The sequence below is a fragment of the Salvelinus sp. IW2-2015 genome, linkage group LG20 (assembly GCF_002910315.2).
Source record: "Salvelinus sp. IW2-2015 linkage group LG20, ASM291031v2, whole genome shotgun sequence".
Taxonomy (NCBI): Eukaryota; Metazoa; Chordata; class Actinopteri; order Salmoniformes; family Salmonidae; genus Salvelinus; species Salvelinus sp. IW2-2015.
This window is the reverse complement of record NC_036860.1, coordinates 52,747,178-52,764,416: the sequence shown is the minus strand read 5'-3', so window position 1 is coordinate 52,764,416 and position 17,239 is coordinate 52,747,178. Positions and strand designations below refer to the sequence as shown.

The 17,239-nt window shown below is 42.4% G+C and overlaps 1 protein-coding gene across 1 annotated transcript; it reads right to left on the bottom strand.

The window, feature by feature from the left end:
* Positions 1 to 7: 7 nt before the first annotated feature.
* On the bottom strand, positions 8 to 7,291 carry LOC111981930 (amyloid protein-binding protein 2-like). The gene is made up of 9 exons (XM_024013426.3): positions 6,922 to 7,291; positions 6,421 to 6,509; positions 2,426 to 2,577; positions 2,220 to 2,343; positions 1,938 to 2,106; positions 1,745 to 1,834; positions 1,512 to 1,579; positions 1,312 to 1,417; positions 8 to 741 (listed from the first exon to the last, which is right to left on the bottom strand). The coding sequence occupies exons 1-9, from the start codon at positions 7,057 to 7,059 to the stop codon at positions 613 to 615; spliced, it is 1,065 nt and encodes a 354-aa protein (XP_023869194.1). The 5' UTR covers positions 7,060 to 7,291; the 3' UTR covers positions 8 to 612.
* Between the last annotated feature and the right edge of the window lie 9,948 nt (positions 7,292 to 17,239).

Here is a 17,239-nt window from a genome sequence, read left to right as displayed (position 1 = left end):
ATCCTCTCTAATCTTTACAGGAATGTGGTTCTGAATATAAACAGCAACACCTCCACCATTGGCATTTCTATATTTTCTGTAAATGTTATAACCTTGTACTGCTACAACTGTATCAAAGGTATTATCTAAATGAGTTTCAGAAATAGTCAGAATATGAATGTCATCTGTTTCTAGCAAATTATTTATTTCATGAACCTTTTTTTCTAAGCTACATATGTAAACGTGGGCTATTTTGAGCACTTTTCTTCTGGGATGCTTGCTTGCTTTATTGGGAAGCTTAGCAGCAGTAGATGTGCTCATGTTCTTTGTGTTAGGGCAGGGTGCGCTTCACACAGTGGACTTCCTCCTAGGGCTCACCGGCTCAATGCTAACAGTATAAATCTAGTTCAAAGGCACATGATTACTGCATGCAATAGCTGTAGGATCAGTAGAGGCATTCAGGGCAGTTAAAGGGACATCAATTAGGTTACTTATATAGTGTCTACTGACGCCCCTGGTGTAATGTACATTTGCTGAAGCATTATGACAACTCTGCGTCACAATGGTAGGGATTAGCTGAGGTGGGCTTGGGTCATTGATAAGTCATTGTCTCAATGGTGACAAAACGATTACTCACAGTGCATTGTCAAATTTGCCAGAGCTGTACAGATGCACATAGGAGGAGTATGCCAGGTCCTCGTGTGCTGTGGCCACATGGATATTCTTTCCCCCGAAAACCGACTGCCGGATATCTAGAGCCGTCTGGAATATTAACACAGTTTCAATATCACACATTTGACACACCTCCCCTCTCTGCTGTCTATCTACAGTTGAAGTCAGAAGTTTACATACATCTTAGCCAAATACATTTAAACTCAGTTTTTCACAATTCCTGACATTTAAGCCTCATAAAAAAATCCCTGTTTTAGGTCAGTTAGGATCACCACTTTATTTTAAGAATGTGAAATGTCAGAATAATAGTAGAGAGAATTATTTATTTCAGCTTTTATTTCTTTCATCACATTCCCAGTGGGTCAGACGTTTACATACACTCAATTAGTATTTGGTAGCATTACCTTTAAATTGTTTAACTTGGGTCAAACGTTTCGGGTAGCCTTCCACAAGCTTCCCACAATAAGTGAAATAATCTCTGTAAACAATTGTTGGAAAAATGACTTGTGTCATGCACAAAGTAGATGTCCTAACCGACTTGCCAAAACTATAGTTAATAAACAAGAAATTTGTGGAGCGGTTGAAAAACGAGTTTTAATTCCAACCTAAGTGTGTGTAAACTTCCGACTTCAACAGTACATCTCAGACCAACTCTCTCACCTGGTATATTGCAACTGATTGGCAGATGTTATCCACATTCAGCAAATAAAACCCATAATCAAGGAGAGTGTCTGAATATTTGGGATGCTTGTGTCCAAAATGCTCACTGCAAAACAATAAGGAAACAGACATTAGTGAAGGAGACAGACAAATACTAGCATATACATTTTACAACACACAGTGTTATGAAACTAACCTACCGTGCCAGGAAAACAGCATGCTTTATCAGATGCTCTGCCTTCCTGAACTCCCTCTTTACTACACAGGCCTGTAGGTCCAAACACATGAAACCACGCTAAGTGCCAACTACAGTCTGAGGCAGCACAAATTACCAATACAGCATTACAGTGGCTCATGTGACCGTAGGGGAACATCTCAAAAAGTATTTGTTTATCCATTCATAGTCTAACACAGGAAAAGGGAGCACTCATACCTTGGAAGCCTGCCTTAGGACATCTACCACGACCTTAACAGGCAAACCCACTGTGATCTCTTTCATTGCCTCTATGCACCACCTGTAGGCCTGCACAAGACATGATATAGGTGATGATTTCTACATGAAAAACCAGAACACCAAAAAAATCTAACAACCACTTGATATACAGTATCTCTTTAAGGCAAAATACCTCATCATAAAGGCTCTTAGCAAAGAGCAGAGCACACAGCTCTCCATAGAGTGCAGCTTTGTTGGCCTGATGACCATGTTTGGCCAGTTTGTCCATGTACAGCTGGGCCAACTTGACAGTCTCTTCACCAAGATGGTACTTGCAGTTGCCATTCCGGACATGAAGCAACCTAAGAGAAAGTGTTGAGTCTACTAAGCTTTTGTGGGCAAATACAAACTAGGAGTTACCAGCCATAGAACTAGAATCAGAACAGAATATACTAACTCTTTGGGACCAACTGACCTGACACAGCACTCCACAGCACGGTACCAGTGCAGAACCTCGTCATGCAGTGTGCACAGCTGCAAACACGCCAGAAACACATTCTCTGCATCACCATACCAGCCTGCGTCAGACAGAAAGCCACCTACAGGACAGGGTCAACATTAGTACAACCAGACACAAAAGTTGAAGAAAAGTGAGGAAAGTTGATGGGTGCAGGGGCCTACCTAAAACAAAGCCAAAGTGAATGGCCTTCACTTTCACATGGGCATCAGACTCTGCAATGTAGGAGCAGCGGCGGCTGAAGGAGTTGGCCAGGACGGAGGCGACTTTCACATCATGATCCATCAGGGCCTGGAAGCAGTGGTGCAGGAGGTGTCTGCAGGCACACATACAAAGACAGGGCATAAAGACGTGATACAAACATACAGTTGAAGTCAGAAGTTTACATACACCATAGCCAAATACATTTAAACTCAGTTTTTCACAAATCCTTACATTGAATCTCGACACCACTACGCAGACGACACCATTCTGTATACATCTGGCCCTTCTTTGGACACTGTGTTAACAAACCTCCAAACGAGCTTCAACGCCATTCAACATTCCTTCCGTGGCCTCCAACTGCTCTTAAATGCTAGTACAACTAAATGCATGCTCTTCAACCGATCGCTGCCCTCACCTGCCTGCCCGACTAGCATCACTACTCTGGACTAGAGGTCGACCGATTATGATTTTTCAACGCTGATACCGATTATTGGAGGACCAAAAAAAAGCCGATACCGATTAAATCGGCCAATTTTTTATATATATTTGTAATAATGACAATTACAACAATACTGAATGAACAATGAACACTTTTATTTTAACTTAATATAATACAACAATAAAATCAATTTAGTCTCAAATAAATAATGAAACATGTTCAATTTGGTTTACATAATGCAAAAACAAAGTGTTGGAGAAGAAAGTAAAAGTGCAATATGTGCCATGTAAGTTCCTTGCTCAGAACATTAGAACATATGAAAGCTGGTGGTTCCTTTTAACATGAGTCTTCAATATTCCCAGGTAAGAAGTTTTAGGTTGTAGTTATTATAGGAATTATAGGACTATTTCTCTCTATATCATTTGTATTTCATTAACCTTTGACTATTGGATGTTCTTATAGGCACTTTAGTATCGCCAGTGTAACAGTATAGCTTCCATCCCTCTCCTCGCTCCTACCTGGCCTCGAACCAGGAACACAACGACAACAGCCACCCACGAAGCAGCGTTACCCATGCAAAGCAAGGGGAATAACTACTCTAAGTCTCAGAGCGAGTGACATTTGAAACGCTATTAGCGCGCACCCCGCTAACTAGCTAGCCATTTCATATCGGTTACACCAGCCTAATCTCGGGAGTTGATAGGCTTGAAGCACAGCGAAGAGCTTCTGGCAAAACGCAGGAAAGTGCTGTTTGACTGAATGCTTACGTGCCTGCTGCTGCCTACCACCGCTCAGTCAGACTGCTCTATCAAATCATACACTTAGTTATAACATAATAACACACAGAAATACGAGCCTTAGGTCATTAATATGGTCGAATCCGGGAAACTATCATCTCGAAAACAAGACGTTTATTCTTTCAGTGAAATACGGGTGGCATCTATAAGTCAAAAATGACTTGTGTCATGCACAAAGTACATGGCTAACCAACTTGCCAAAACTATAGTTTGTTAACAAGAAATTTGTGGAGTGGTTGAAAAATGAGTTTTAATGAATCCAACCTAAGTGTATGTAAACTTCTGACTTCAACTGTACATGAGAACAGCAGCATAAAGGCTCATCTGTCAATGTGTGACAAGGACATTCAACATTGGCTTAAGGCTCTTGTCAGATCCCTTTCATTTCACGTAATTATGGCGTCAGATTCCTATTGCGTGGTGAGGAGGAGCTCCTCGGCTCCTTCATGTCCAGAAGTAATTTATCCATTCATTGTAGTCATTGTGCTCTGTAGAGTTGATATTTTCTCGTGTCAATTAACTTGACATTCCTGGATTACTCATTATATTAATAAAGTCTGATTTAAATCAACAGTTTAAAAAAAATAAGGGCACAAGACTGTGTACATATGTGGCTGTGTTGACAAAATCCCTACATATCCCACCGAGCTAAGCTCGGTGGGATAAGCTCGAGGATGCCCGTTGTCACAGTTCCCAAGACCAGTTAGAAACATCCAGCTAACCCTATGCCAATGGATCTCAAAACTGAACTTGGATCCGCGTTAAGTAGCAATGATAACCAGTCATGACTATTCAACAAAACAATAAATAATTTTTACATTTATTTCAAGAATATTTCTTAGTTACATGATTGTATAACTAGCAAAGGAGTTTTGAAGTTGAGGGTGCAGTATTTATGAAGTTTGGCAATGAGGACGAAAACTAGACATATTTAAGTTTATATGCCCCGATATCAGGAGCAGACTTGAAAAGTTTGATTAAACAATTCAGAGAGTGAATATACAATCCTAAAATCAGCTCTAACTGTCAATAGTAAAACAAAGCTTAAAACGATGTTCGAGTGAACCCTGAATACAGAAAATGAATGGTGAAGTCACTTCCGGACACGGTAGACTCCTCCTCCTCACCACTCTATAGATCATTATCAATAAAACGGCACAATAAGGTGCAGAGATTTTGATTTGCCTTCAGGGGGGCAAGGAGATCCCCAGCTCTGCTAAAACCATTGACAACTGCCTGCAGTTTTCAAGGGATCGTTAAATAAAAATGTTAACTATTTTGTTATAATATCATCAACTCTTGATGAGCATAGTCCAAAAGACAAATGTCTGATTATACCATGCAACACAATTGCGCACATTTAGATCTATCAGAGTTATACAGCAATTAACTGCATGCTTTTCAGTAAACAAAATTTGATAATGTAATTTCAGATATGTGTGGGTAGCCTCACAATATCGTTCAATATTGGCCAACATTAATTGGATATTTGAGTGAATTTAATTTATTTGGGTTAGAGAGATATACAGAAACATTTACAATGTGGACCCAAAGGATAGCACTTAAAAGTAAGAATCAAAAAACTTGTTTCCAAAGTGGTCCTCGATGGTAAAAACTGTAACACATTATTATTAAAAGGCAATCCAAAATAACAAACAATGAATACAATAATTTATATTAACATCCTAAAGTGGCAATTTTCATTGCACTTTTCCCTAACCTTAAAAAACAAAACATATTCATTACACATTTTCTAACCTTAAAAAACAATCATACCCATCTTTCAAATAAATAAACCTGACCAGCAGTAAGGGCACAAGAAGACAGTGGAGTGGTTTCTCTTAGGTGGACAAACTTTGCCTGCTTTTTAAAGCAATTCTACTTTTTCATTGCTTGATCTCCAAGGGGAGGCTATTCCATAGACAAATGTCTGTAGAGAAAAAAAGTGCTCCTAGCAGTACTGTTAACTCTTGTGATTTTACAAGACATAACACTAGCTCTGGTATTGTAACTGTGCTGGTTATAGACCATATCAATGTGTTTTTCATATAACTTGGGGCACGATCATTTAAGATGTCAAACATATGATTGAGTTTAAGTTGGTCCACTCTGAACTCCAAAGGCAACAAGCAGGACTACCCATTGAAGTTAACATTATGCCCTTTTCAACATTGTTTTCAAGAGTGTTTAATCCCGATTGCTGCTGACAGGCATGACTGATGGACCACGTCAGTTTGCAAATTGGCTAGCTAGCTAATAACAGATCATTACTGACAACAATTAATGACAACATTACCAGGACTTGCCGACTTCAGGCTCTTTCCAAAAGCCTAATCTCTGATGAAGCAAGCTAAATGATAAATGACATAAATTTGCTTAGCTAGTTACATGCCAAATGGATAAGTTACCCTCACATATCTGAAATTACATAATCAATTGATGTTTACTGATCATGAAAAGCATGCTGGTACTTGCTGTATAACTCTAATAGAGCTAAATGTGGAATCAAATGAAATTCATAGATCTATCTATGCTATTCAAGAGTTGATTATATTGAAACCAAATAGACCTAGTTATAACATGTATTTATCAATTCCTTAAACATCACGCAGTTGTCAATGGTTTTAGCAGAGCCATGCCCCCCAGCAGCCAAATGGAATGCTCTGCACCATATTGTGACATTTGATTGATAACGATCTATACAGAACCAAACAAGTACCTTTTATCAGATGCCCGTAGAACTTTGGCAAACACCTCCAGCTCACAAAACTCTCCCCCCAGCTGGCACAGCCGACCCTGCTGGTACAGCTGGGGAAACATGAAAACAAGGTTATGAAAGCAAAAAAAGGACAGGAGTGTCAGAGAATGATTATCAACATGCAGAATATGAGTGTGAGATCCCACTAACTACTGTCCAAAACACAATGTTTTCACAGATCACAAACATAAGATGGTTAGAGACACCCCCAATTAAAATCATGAACACATGTGCTATTATTTAGGACTTCAGCAAGAAATGCACTTTTAAGACATGTTAACAAACCATTTTTTCGTCAGATGGCTATTAGTCTTTGGTTTATGGTTAAGCTTGCTAAATAGCAGGATAGCAAGTAATCAGTTGATTTTCTTTGCAAAGCGTTTGATAGCTAAGGTTAGCTAAAACGAGTCACATCTCGCGAACATCACGTTATATAGTTAGCAAACTAGACTATGAACGTACCTTGTAATACACATCAAATTGAATATTCTCAGGGATGCAACGAATATCCCTTCGCGATCGACTGTAATTGTCCACCACTGCTGATATAGCAGTGTTGTACAGCGTCTCTGGGATCCATTCGAGCTCCAATGCCGCCATGTTGTTTTCCTTTTCTCCAGCAAGCAACACCCTCTCGATCTACCGTAGCTAGCTAGCTAACCACCTTGCCAAGTTTGAACTCCTTTTTCTTGTACCTTCTCATGTAGCAAAACAGTTTTGAGTCTTTCATCGGGTTAAGCACCAGCATTAACTAACCATCGGCCATGTTCCTAGGAGGATACGCACTGAGCCAGTCCCATCAGACAGAAACAGATGTTTCACCGGATGTATAAATTTGAAGCATCCGGTTGGTGTTTACGCTCACACAGCTGTGAAGCAGGAAAAAATAAATAAGTACTTCCGGGTCAAATGTTTTTTGGACAGAATAATTCCGTTCTGCATACATTGTAAATGAATAATTAGGGTAAAAATTATAACTTTGCACAATTATCGATATATTTCGTACTAGTTATAATACAAATAAAATGACAAGTATTTCTATGTGATTTATAAAAACAGTATATATATATATATATGCTGAAAAAATAATAAACATGAAAGGGGCATGAAAGGGGCTGTATATATGCTTATAATACATATACATATATAAGGTTTGGGGTCACATAGAAATGTCCATGTTTTTGAAAGAAAAGCTAAATTTTTGGTCCATTAAAATAAGATCAAATTGAACAGAAATACAGTATAGACATTGTTAATGTTGTAAATGACTATTGTAGATGGAAACGGCTGATTTTTTATGTAATATCTACATAGGCGTACAGAGGCCCATTATCAGCAACCATCACTCCTGTGTTCCAATGGCACGTTGTGTTAGCTAATCCAAGTTTATACATTTATAAGGCTAATTGATCATTAGAAAACCCTTTTGCAATTATGTTAGCTGAAAACTGTTGTGCTGATTAAAGAAGCAATAAAAATGTCCTTCTTAGACTAGTTGAGTGTCTGGAACATCAGCATTTGTGGATTCGATTACAGACTCAAAATGGCCAGAAACAAAGACCTTTCTTCTGAAACTCGTCAATCTATTCTTGTTCTGAGAAATTAAGGCTATTCCATGCGAGAAATTGACAAGAAACTGAAGAGCTGGTACAACGCTGCGTACTACTCCCTACAAAGAACAGCGGAAACTGGCCTTAACCAGAATAGAAAGAGGAGTGAGCAAGAGGACACATTAGAGTGTCTAGTTTGAGAAACAGACACCTCACAAGTCCTCAACTGGCAGCTTCAGATAAGTCTCCAGTATCAACATTTCCAAGCAAACAAAAACAGGGAGAAGGGAAAATCTGTAGACATGCTGAGATAAACGAACATACTCGTTGCCAGAACTCTGCCAGCCTCCACAAGACCATAACGTATGCAAGTATGTCCTCTTTTGTGTTTTACAGCTCCAGCAGAGGAATGACATTTCTGAAAGCATGTAATTCTGTTTCACTGGCATATAGTATGCTCTTTTGATGCCTTAAACTGCAGTAATTTATGCCAAACATATCTGTATCCAGTCATCATCAATAGCTTCTCCCAGGTCTTCCTCACATTTTTGTTTTGCAGGTTTTGTGTCATCGGGGAAAGCCTCGATCAACCCTTGATACAGTTTGGAAATCAACTTTGGAGGTTTGTCAGACTGCCTTAAAAAAGTATCTGGCTTGTCCAGTGTTTGCTGCTCAGAGAGAATAAAGTGTTGTATCTGTAAAAATTCACCTCACCTCGATCACAGACTGGTCTTCCTTGGCTGCATGAGCCTGCTGAGACCCCTGTCACAAACTGATCCCCCTAAAATGAGGCATGACAAATAATAACCTTGCTGTACATTTATCCATTATATTATCCAATAATATAATGAATGGTTAAATAATTGAAATTACTATTATTTCCCAGATTCCAGACTGTAGCTTTAAGCTTAAGTTGCTGTCCTGTAGCTACTGCAGGTCTCCCCATTAATTCAAGATGTAACTTTGTATCATTCATTGATATTTTTATTATACTGCAAAATTCACCTGAGCTCTGTAGACTGGTCTTCCCTGGCTGTCTGTGTCACGCCCTGGCCTTAGTATTCTTTGTTTTCTTTATTATTTTAGTTAGGTCAGGGTGTGACATGGGTATTTATGTGGGTTTTGTAGTGTCCAGGGTGATTGTAAGGTTTAGGGGGTTTATTTAGAGTAGTTGGCTTTATGTTTAGTATAGTTGTCTAGCTGTGTCTATGTTGTGTGTAGTTGTCTAGGAAAGTCTATGGTTGCCTGAATGGGTTCCCAATTAGAGACAGCTGGTTTCTGTTGTCTCTGATTGGGAGCCATATTTAAGGTAGCCATAGGCTTTAGTTTGTGGTGGGGAATTGTCTATGTAGAACGTTTGTAGCCTTTGTGTGTGCACTACGTTATTTAGCTTCACGATCGTTTGTTGTTTTGGTAGTTTGTAAGTGTTTTTGTTTCGTTTTGCCTTCTTCAATAATAAAGAGAAGATGGCTTATTTTCCTCATGCTGCGTTTTGGTCCGAATCTCTTCCACACGATCGTGACAGTCTGACTCTTGTCGTGACCTGACTTCCATTAATGTGATGACTGTTATTTTATCAAATCAATTAACTATGTTTAATTATTACGTGATTAAATTAATCATGTAACAATTATCTCATTAGCAATCTTGGGGCACCACAGGAAAAGTTATTTAATGAGTTAATATCTCCTGACTTAAACTCTAAAGATATAAATATCTCTTACATCAATACAAGTCAATTATGAATTATTATTACTTCATATCAGTCTCAATCTGAACGTCGTTGACTTCATAAATCTGCATGAACCTTAGGCTAAATGATGATTCAGCAATACACAAATTGGCTTAATTATTTATTTACTAACTAGCTAAATAATCACACAGAAATACATAAACACACACAACATAGGTTAAATTGATTACTAACATAATGCAATGGAAAGTCCCTAGTGGACTAACCCAATATGACGGCTTGTTACACAATGAAAGGGGTGGGGAAATAAAGAGCGGGAGAAGGAGAGACAAAGAAATTCAACTATCGTACATAAAGTTGAATAATACGCTCACCATAAATATGGATATTTAGCACCCTAACAACCGCTCATTCAGATTTCGAAATGCAACATATATTTATGCTAAGATGTCTTTGTCTGTCATCTCTCTGTTGAAACCACTCGATCCGTCTGTGACGAATAGTTCGACAGAATGTCTCTGGTTGTGTAAGTCTCTGGTTGTCCACCAGAGGTCACAATGTCCTCAGTTGTAGTAGGCTTCTTTGTCTCAGAGTGTTCGTTAGACTGGATACATCAGACATACCGCACGGTGTTGAGAGGAAAATGTTTTTATTTTCTCGTCTTCTGACGAGTTTCCTAGACTACGTTACATGCAGAGCTGCAGACGGTGCATGTCTTAGTCTAGTCTTCTTCTTCTCTGTTGAGTTTCAGAGGGTCTTACCATTTTGTAACATCCAGCTGATGCTGTCGGTCACGCTGGTCTGTATTTAAATTGAAACCATTTCAACGTGGTCTAATATGTTAATTCTTCAGCGAGTCCTTTTAAGCACTCGCTTTAGAGGACGGTTTCATCACGTTGCCACAATGTCTGTGCTCACATGGGCATGGTTACTGACTTGGCAAATGTTTATATGACAAACAGTTCTCATTTAGAAGGGTAAAATGTAATATCATCTTCACAAAAGTATTCTTATACTTAATCATATCAGTTTCACAACATTTAGATGCAAACCTGGTCCCTTGAATGCGTACACTTTCAGAGATACAGTTATTTAATTATACCATCCTTAATGATATCACAAAACAAAACACTTTCGACAGGATTTATTATTTAGATCCACACCAAACATTTCCTACATCCTTTATGTTAGAAATATTGTTTCAATGTCCAATCTTTTGATGTTAAAGTACTGCATTCTTTCTCTGTCATTAAGACATAAAACCAGCCCAACTTCCCCCCCTTCCTCTCTGGTGGGATAGAGGGGGTGGGGCCTGTATTTGATCCTCACCCAGGAGCATGACAGTCCCCCTCTGGTGGTTTAAATCTTGTAATTATCCTGCAAGTTGCACACCACTATAAAAATGAACACGGAATGTCCTGGTTGGTGATCACCGTTGCGATCCCCCTCTGGTGGTTTACACTGGTAGGCTTTCTGCCAACAGAGCAGTCCACCACCAGAATGGGCAGCGGATGTCCGGATTGGGGATTGCCGTTCCAGATCCGTGGTCTGGTCGTCCAGGCTGGTAGATCTGGGCAGTAACTTAGGCAAATGTTAACAATGCACACACACTCGCAAAATATCTAATTACATTTCTTCCTAAATGAGCGGGTTGGTTTCACCTTAGGGTCATGAAAGGGGCTGTACCAAATGTTTGATGCATTATAATAATTGATTATGCTTATGTTGTATTAATAGAAGGGGAAGGGTTATAAGACCCCTCCCCCTTACATTTATAGGGTCCTAGGTTACAGATTAACAATATATATATGCATTATAAGGTTTAATATTGTTCCACAGTACTTTTCTAGTCTCTGCTTCTTATAAAAAACGGTCTGAGAGATGTGTGAGTTATGGCAGTCAAAACAGGGTGTCTGTGAAAAAGCCCCTCAAAGATAAAAGAGATGCATAAACAAAGAACTCTGCAGGGGAGTGAAAGAGATAAGAGACTAGTCAGTCACTATAAATCAACTAGGGGAGTGGACATTTACTTCTGAGCCTTTAGATAACATTGAAACTCTTGCTTGTATAGCTGTGTAGGCATGGGCTTGATCTCATGAGTAGAAGGTAATGACGTAGGCAGTGACATCACTAAAGGATGACTGCAAGCATAATAAAACAACTTGGACCCTTTTCCTGTTTTGCAGAACTTACTCAGAAACATGCGTGCTATGTTCCTGTTGTCAACTTCTGTCTGCAATTGCATTAATAAATGTTTTTGATTGATTTACTTAAAGATATTGTCTGGATGCTAATTTCACCAATGAGCCAATGATTGACAAGAAAAAAGGAACAAACCCCAACAGCGGCGTTGTTGCACTAACTGATGGTGGTATGGGGAACTTGTTTATGGCTCTATCACTTTCTAAGTGTCAAAGAAAATGAAACAAAAAGGAATAAAAGCATAAACAAAAGATAAACAAAATATAGTTATCACACCTTAACCATCTAATGGAACTGTATTCCATATACAGTTGAAGTTGGATGTTTACATACACCTTAGCCAAATACATTTAAACTCTGTTTTTCACAATTCCTGACATTTAATCCAAGTAAAAATTCCCTGTCTTAGGTCAGTTATGTTCATCACTTCATTTTAAGAATGTGAAATGTCAGAATAATACTAAAGAGAATGTTTATTTCAGCTTTAATGTCTTTCACCACATTCCCAGTTTGGTCAGAAGTTTACATACACTCAATTAATATTTGGTAGCATTGCCTTTAAATTGTTTAACTTGGGTCAAATGTTTTGGGTAGCCTTCCACAAGCTTCCCACAATAGGTTGTGTGAATTTTGGCCCATTTCTCCTGACAGAGCTGGTGTAACTGAGTCAGGTTTGTAGGCCTCCTTGCTCGCACATGCTTTTTCAGTTCTGCCCACACATTTTCAATATGATTGAGGTCAGGGCTTTGTGATGGTCACTCCAATACCTTGACTTTGTTGTCCTTAAGCCATTTTGCCACAACTTTGGAAGTATGCTTGGGGTCAATGTCCATTTGAAGACCCATTTGCGACCAAGCTTTAACTTCCTGACTGATGTCTTGAGATGTTGCTTCAGTATATCCACATAATTTCCCTCCCTCATGATGCCATCTATTTTGTTAAGTGCACCAGTCCCTCCTGCAGCAAAGCACCCCCACAACATGATGCTGCCTCCCCCGTGCTTCACGGTTGGTGTTCTTCGGCTTGCTATCCTCACCCTTTTTCCTCCAAATATAACGATGATCATTATGGCCAAACAGTTCCATTTTTGTTTCATCAGACCAGAGGACATTTCTCCAAAAAGTACGATCTTTGTCCCCATGTGCAGTTGCAAACCGTAGTCAGACTTTTTTATGGCGGTTTTGGAGCAGTGGCTTCTTCCTTGCTGAGCGGCCTTTCAAGTTATGTCGATATAGGACTCGTTTTACTGTGGATATAGATACTTTTGTACCTGTTTCCTCCAACATCTTCACAAGGTCCTTTGCTGTTGTTCTGGGATTGATTTGCACTTTTCGCACCAAAGTACGTTCATCTCTAGGAGACCGAACACGTCTCATTTCTGAGCAGTATGACGGTTGCGTGGTCCCATGGTGTTTATACTTGCGTACTATTGTTTGTACAGATGAACGTGGTACCTTCGGGCGTTTGGAAATTGTTCCCAAGGATGAACCAGACTTGTGGAGGTATACAATTTTTTTTCTGAGGTCTTGGGTGATTTCTTTTGATTTTCCCATGATGTCAAGCAAAGAGGCACTGAGTTTGAAGGTAGGCCTTGAAATACATCCACAGGCACACCTCCAATTGAGTCAAATGATATCAATTTGCCTATCAGAAGCTTCTAAAGCCATGACATAATTTTCTGGTCAACTTAGTGTATGTAAACTTCTGATCTACAAGGAATCTGTCTGTAAAATATTTGGGGAAAAATTACTTGTGTCATGCATGAAGTAGATGTCCTAACTGACTTGCCAAAACTATAGTTTGCTTACAATAAATTTGTGGAGTGGTTGAAAAACGAGTTTTAATGACTCCAACCTAAGTGTATGTAAACTTCCGACTTCAACTGTATCTACAGTACTAAATCCATGTGTATGTATAGTGCGTATGTTATCGTGTGTGTGTGTGTTGCATGTGTCTGTGCCAATGTTTGTGTTGCCTTACAGTCCCTGCTGTTCCATAAGGTGTTTTTTAAATCAAATTTTACTGCTTGCGGCAGTTACTTGATGTGGAAAAGAGTTCCACGTAGTCATGGTTCTATGTAGCACTGTGTGCCTCCCATAGTCTGTTCTGGACTTGGGGACTGTGAAGAGACCTCTTGTGGCATATCTTGTGGGGTATGCATGTCAGAGTCCTTGAAGAACAGTGGGTTGGAGTCAGGTGCAGAGAACAGAGGGTTCGAATAAATGTATATATTTTATTACCAGGAAAAATGGTCACGCCACAAACACAAGGCGCATAAACAGACCGGCCCATACACAGGACCCAAAATGTCCGGGAAAACAGAATACAAAACGAACATCCACAACCTAACAGAAAAACAATCCCGCACAAACCTAGGCGGGCCTAACAGGCTTAAATAGACAAAAATCAAGAAACACAATAAGGAACAGGTGCAACTAATAAGACCAAACAAACAGAAAAGGAAAAAGGGATCGGTGGCGGCTAGTAGACCGGCAACGACGACCGCGGAGCACCGCCCGAACAGGCAGGGGAGCCACCTTCGGTGGGAGTCGTGACAGTACCCCCCCCCCCTGACGCGCGGCTCCCGCAGCGCTCCGCCGCCTCGAGGGCGACCCGGGGGGCGAGTTGCCGGGCGATCCGGGTGGAGGTGGTGGAAGTCCCTCAGTAGTGAAGGGTCCAAAATCTCCCCCACGGGTACCCAGCACCTCTCCTCCGGACCGTACCCCTCCCAGTCCACGAGGTACTGTAGGCCCCTCACCCGGCGTCTCGAGTCCAGAATAGCATGTACTGTGTACGCCGGGGACCCCTCGATGTCCAGAGGGGGTGGAGGGACCTTCGGCACCTCACCTTCCTGCAGGGGACCAGCCACCACCGGCCTGAGGAGAGACACATGAAACGAGGGGTTAATACGATAGTAAGTAGGAAGCTGTATAACACACCTCGTTTATCCTCCTCAGGACTTTAAATGGCCCTGCGGCCCCAGCTTCCGGCAGGGCAGGCGGAGGGGCAGGTTTCGGGTCGAGAGCCAGACCCGGTCCCCCGGTACGAACACGTTGGTCTCACTGCAGTGACGGTCTGCGCCAACTGTCTGGCGCAGCACGGCACGCTGAAGGTGGACATGTGCGGCATCCGATGTTTCCTCCGCGCGCCGGAACCAGTCATCCACCGCAGGAGCCTTGGTCTGACTCTGATGCCAAGGAGGCAGAATTGGCTGATACCCTAGTACACACTGGAAGGGAGAGAGGTTAGTGGAGGAGTGGCGGAGCGAGTTTTGGGCCATCTCTGCCCAGGGCACGAACGCTGCCCACTCCCCCGGCCGTTCCTGGCAATAAGACCTCAGACACCTACTCACCGCCTGGTTAACTCTCTCCACCTGCCCGTTACTCTCGGGGTGAAAACCTGAGGTAAGGCTGACCGAGACCCCCAGACGTTCCATGAACGCCCTCCAGACCCTTGACGTGAACTGAGGACCCCGATCAGACACTATATCCTCAGGCACCCCGTAGTGCCGGAAGACGTGAGTAAACAGGGCCTCCGCAGTTTGTAGAGCCGTAGGGAGACCGGGCAAAGGGAAGAGACGACAGGACTTAGAAAAACAATCCACGACCAGGATCGTAGTGTTACCCTGTGAAGGTGGAAGATCGGTTATGAAATCCACCGGCAGGTGCGACCACGGCCGTTGTGGAACGGGTAAGAGTTGTAACTTGTAACTAGGAGCCTTACACTGGGCGCACACCGAGCAGGAGGACACATAAACCCTCATGTCCTTAGCCAAAGTGGGCCACCAGTACTTCAAACTAAGACATCGCACCGTCCGACCGATCCCAGGATGACCAGAGGAGGGTGACGTGTGTGCCCAATAGATCAGCGGGTCGTGGACAGCGGATGGACCGTACAGACGCCCAGCTGGACACTGGAGGGGAGCGGGCTCTGCACGTGACGCCCGCTAAATGTCCGCGTCCAGCTCCCACACTACCGGCACCACCAGGCAAGAGGTGGGGAGTATGGGAGTGGGATCCATGGGCCACTCCTCTGTGTCATACAGCCGGGACAATGCGTCTGCCTTAACGTTCTGGGAGCCTGGTCTGTAGGAAAGGGTAAACACAAAACGGGTGAAAAACATGGCCCACCTTGCCTGGTGAGGGTTCAGTCTCCTCGCCGCCCGGATATACCCCAGATTGCGGTGGTCAGTCCAGGTGAGAAAAGGGTGTCTAGCCCCCTCAAGCCAATGTCTCCACGCCTGCAAGGCTTTGACAACAGCCAACAGCTCCCGGTCCCCCACATCATAGTTTCACTCCGCCGGGCTGAGCTTCTTCGAGAAGAAGGCACAGGGGCGGAGCTTCGGTGGCGTACCCGAGCGCTGAGAGAGAACATCTCTTATCCCAGCCTCGGACGCATCCACCTCCACTATGAACGCCAAAGAAGGATCCGCCAAAGAAGGAGCCCTCAGGTGCCTAAAAGCCCTGTCCGCCTCAGCTGACCACTGCAAGCGCACCGGGCCCCCCTTTAGCAGTGAGGTAATGGGAGCTGCTACCTGACCAAAACCCTGGATAAACCTCCGATAGTAGTTGGCAAACCCTAAGAATCGCTGCACCTCCTTTACCGGGGTGGGAATCAGCCAATTACGCATGGCTGCAATGCGGTCACTCTCCATCTCCACCCCTGACGTGGAAATGCGATACCCTAGTAAGGAGACGGACTGTTGGAAGAACAGGCATTTCTCAGCCTTGACGTACAGGTCATGCTCCAACAGGCGACCAAGCACTCTGCGCACCAGAGACACATGCTCGGCGCGTGTAGCGGAGTATATCAAAATATCATCAATATACACCACCACACCCTGCCCGTGCAGGTCCCTGAAAATCTTGTCTACAAAAGCTTGGAAGACTGATGGCGCATTCATCAACCCGTACGGCATGACGAGGTACTCATAGTGCCAGAGGTGGTACTGAAAGCCATCTTCCACTCGTCTCCCTCTCGTAAGCGCTCCTGAGATCTAGTTTGGTGAAGAAGCGCGCCGTGCATTGACTCTATCGCTGTGCCTATGAGCGGTAGCGGGTAACTATACCTCACCGTGATCTGATTTAGACCCCGGTAGTCAATACACTGACGCAGACCTCCCTCCTTCTTCTTCACAAAAAAGAAACTCGAGGAGACAGGTGAAGTGGAGGACTGAATGTACCCCTGACGCAGGGATTCGGAGACATATGTTTCCATAGCCTCCGTCTCCACCTGTGAGAGGGGATACACGTGACTCCTGGGAAGTGCAGCTTCTACCAGGATATCTATCGCACAATCGCCCCGTCGATGAGGTGGTAATTGAGTCGAGAGCCAA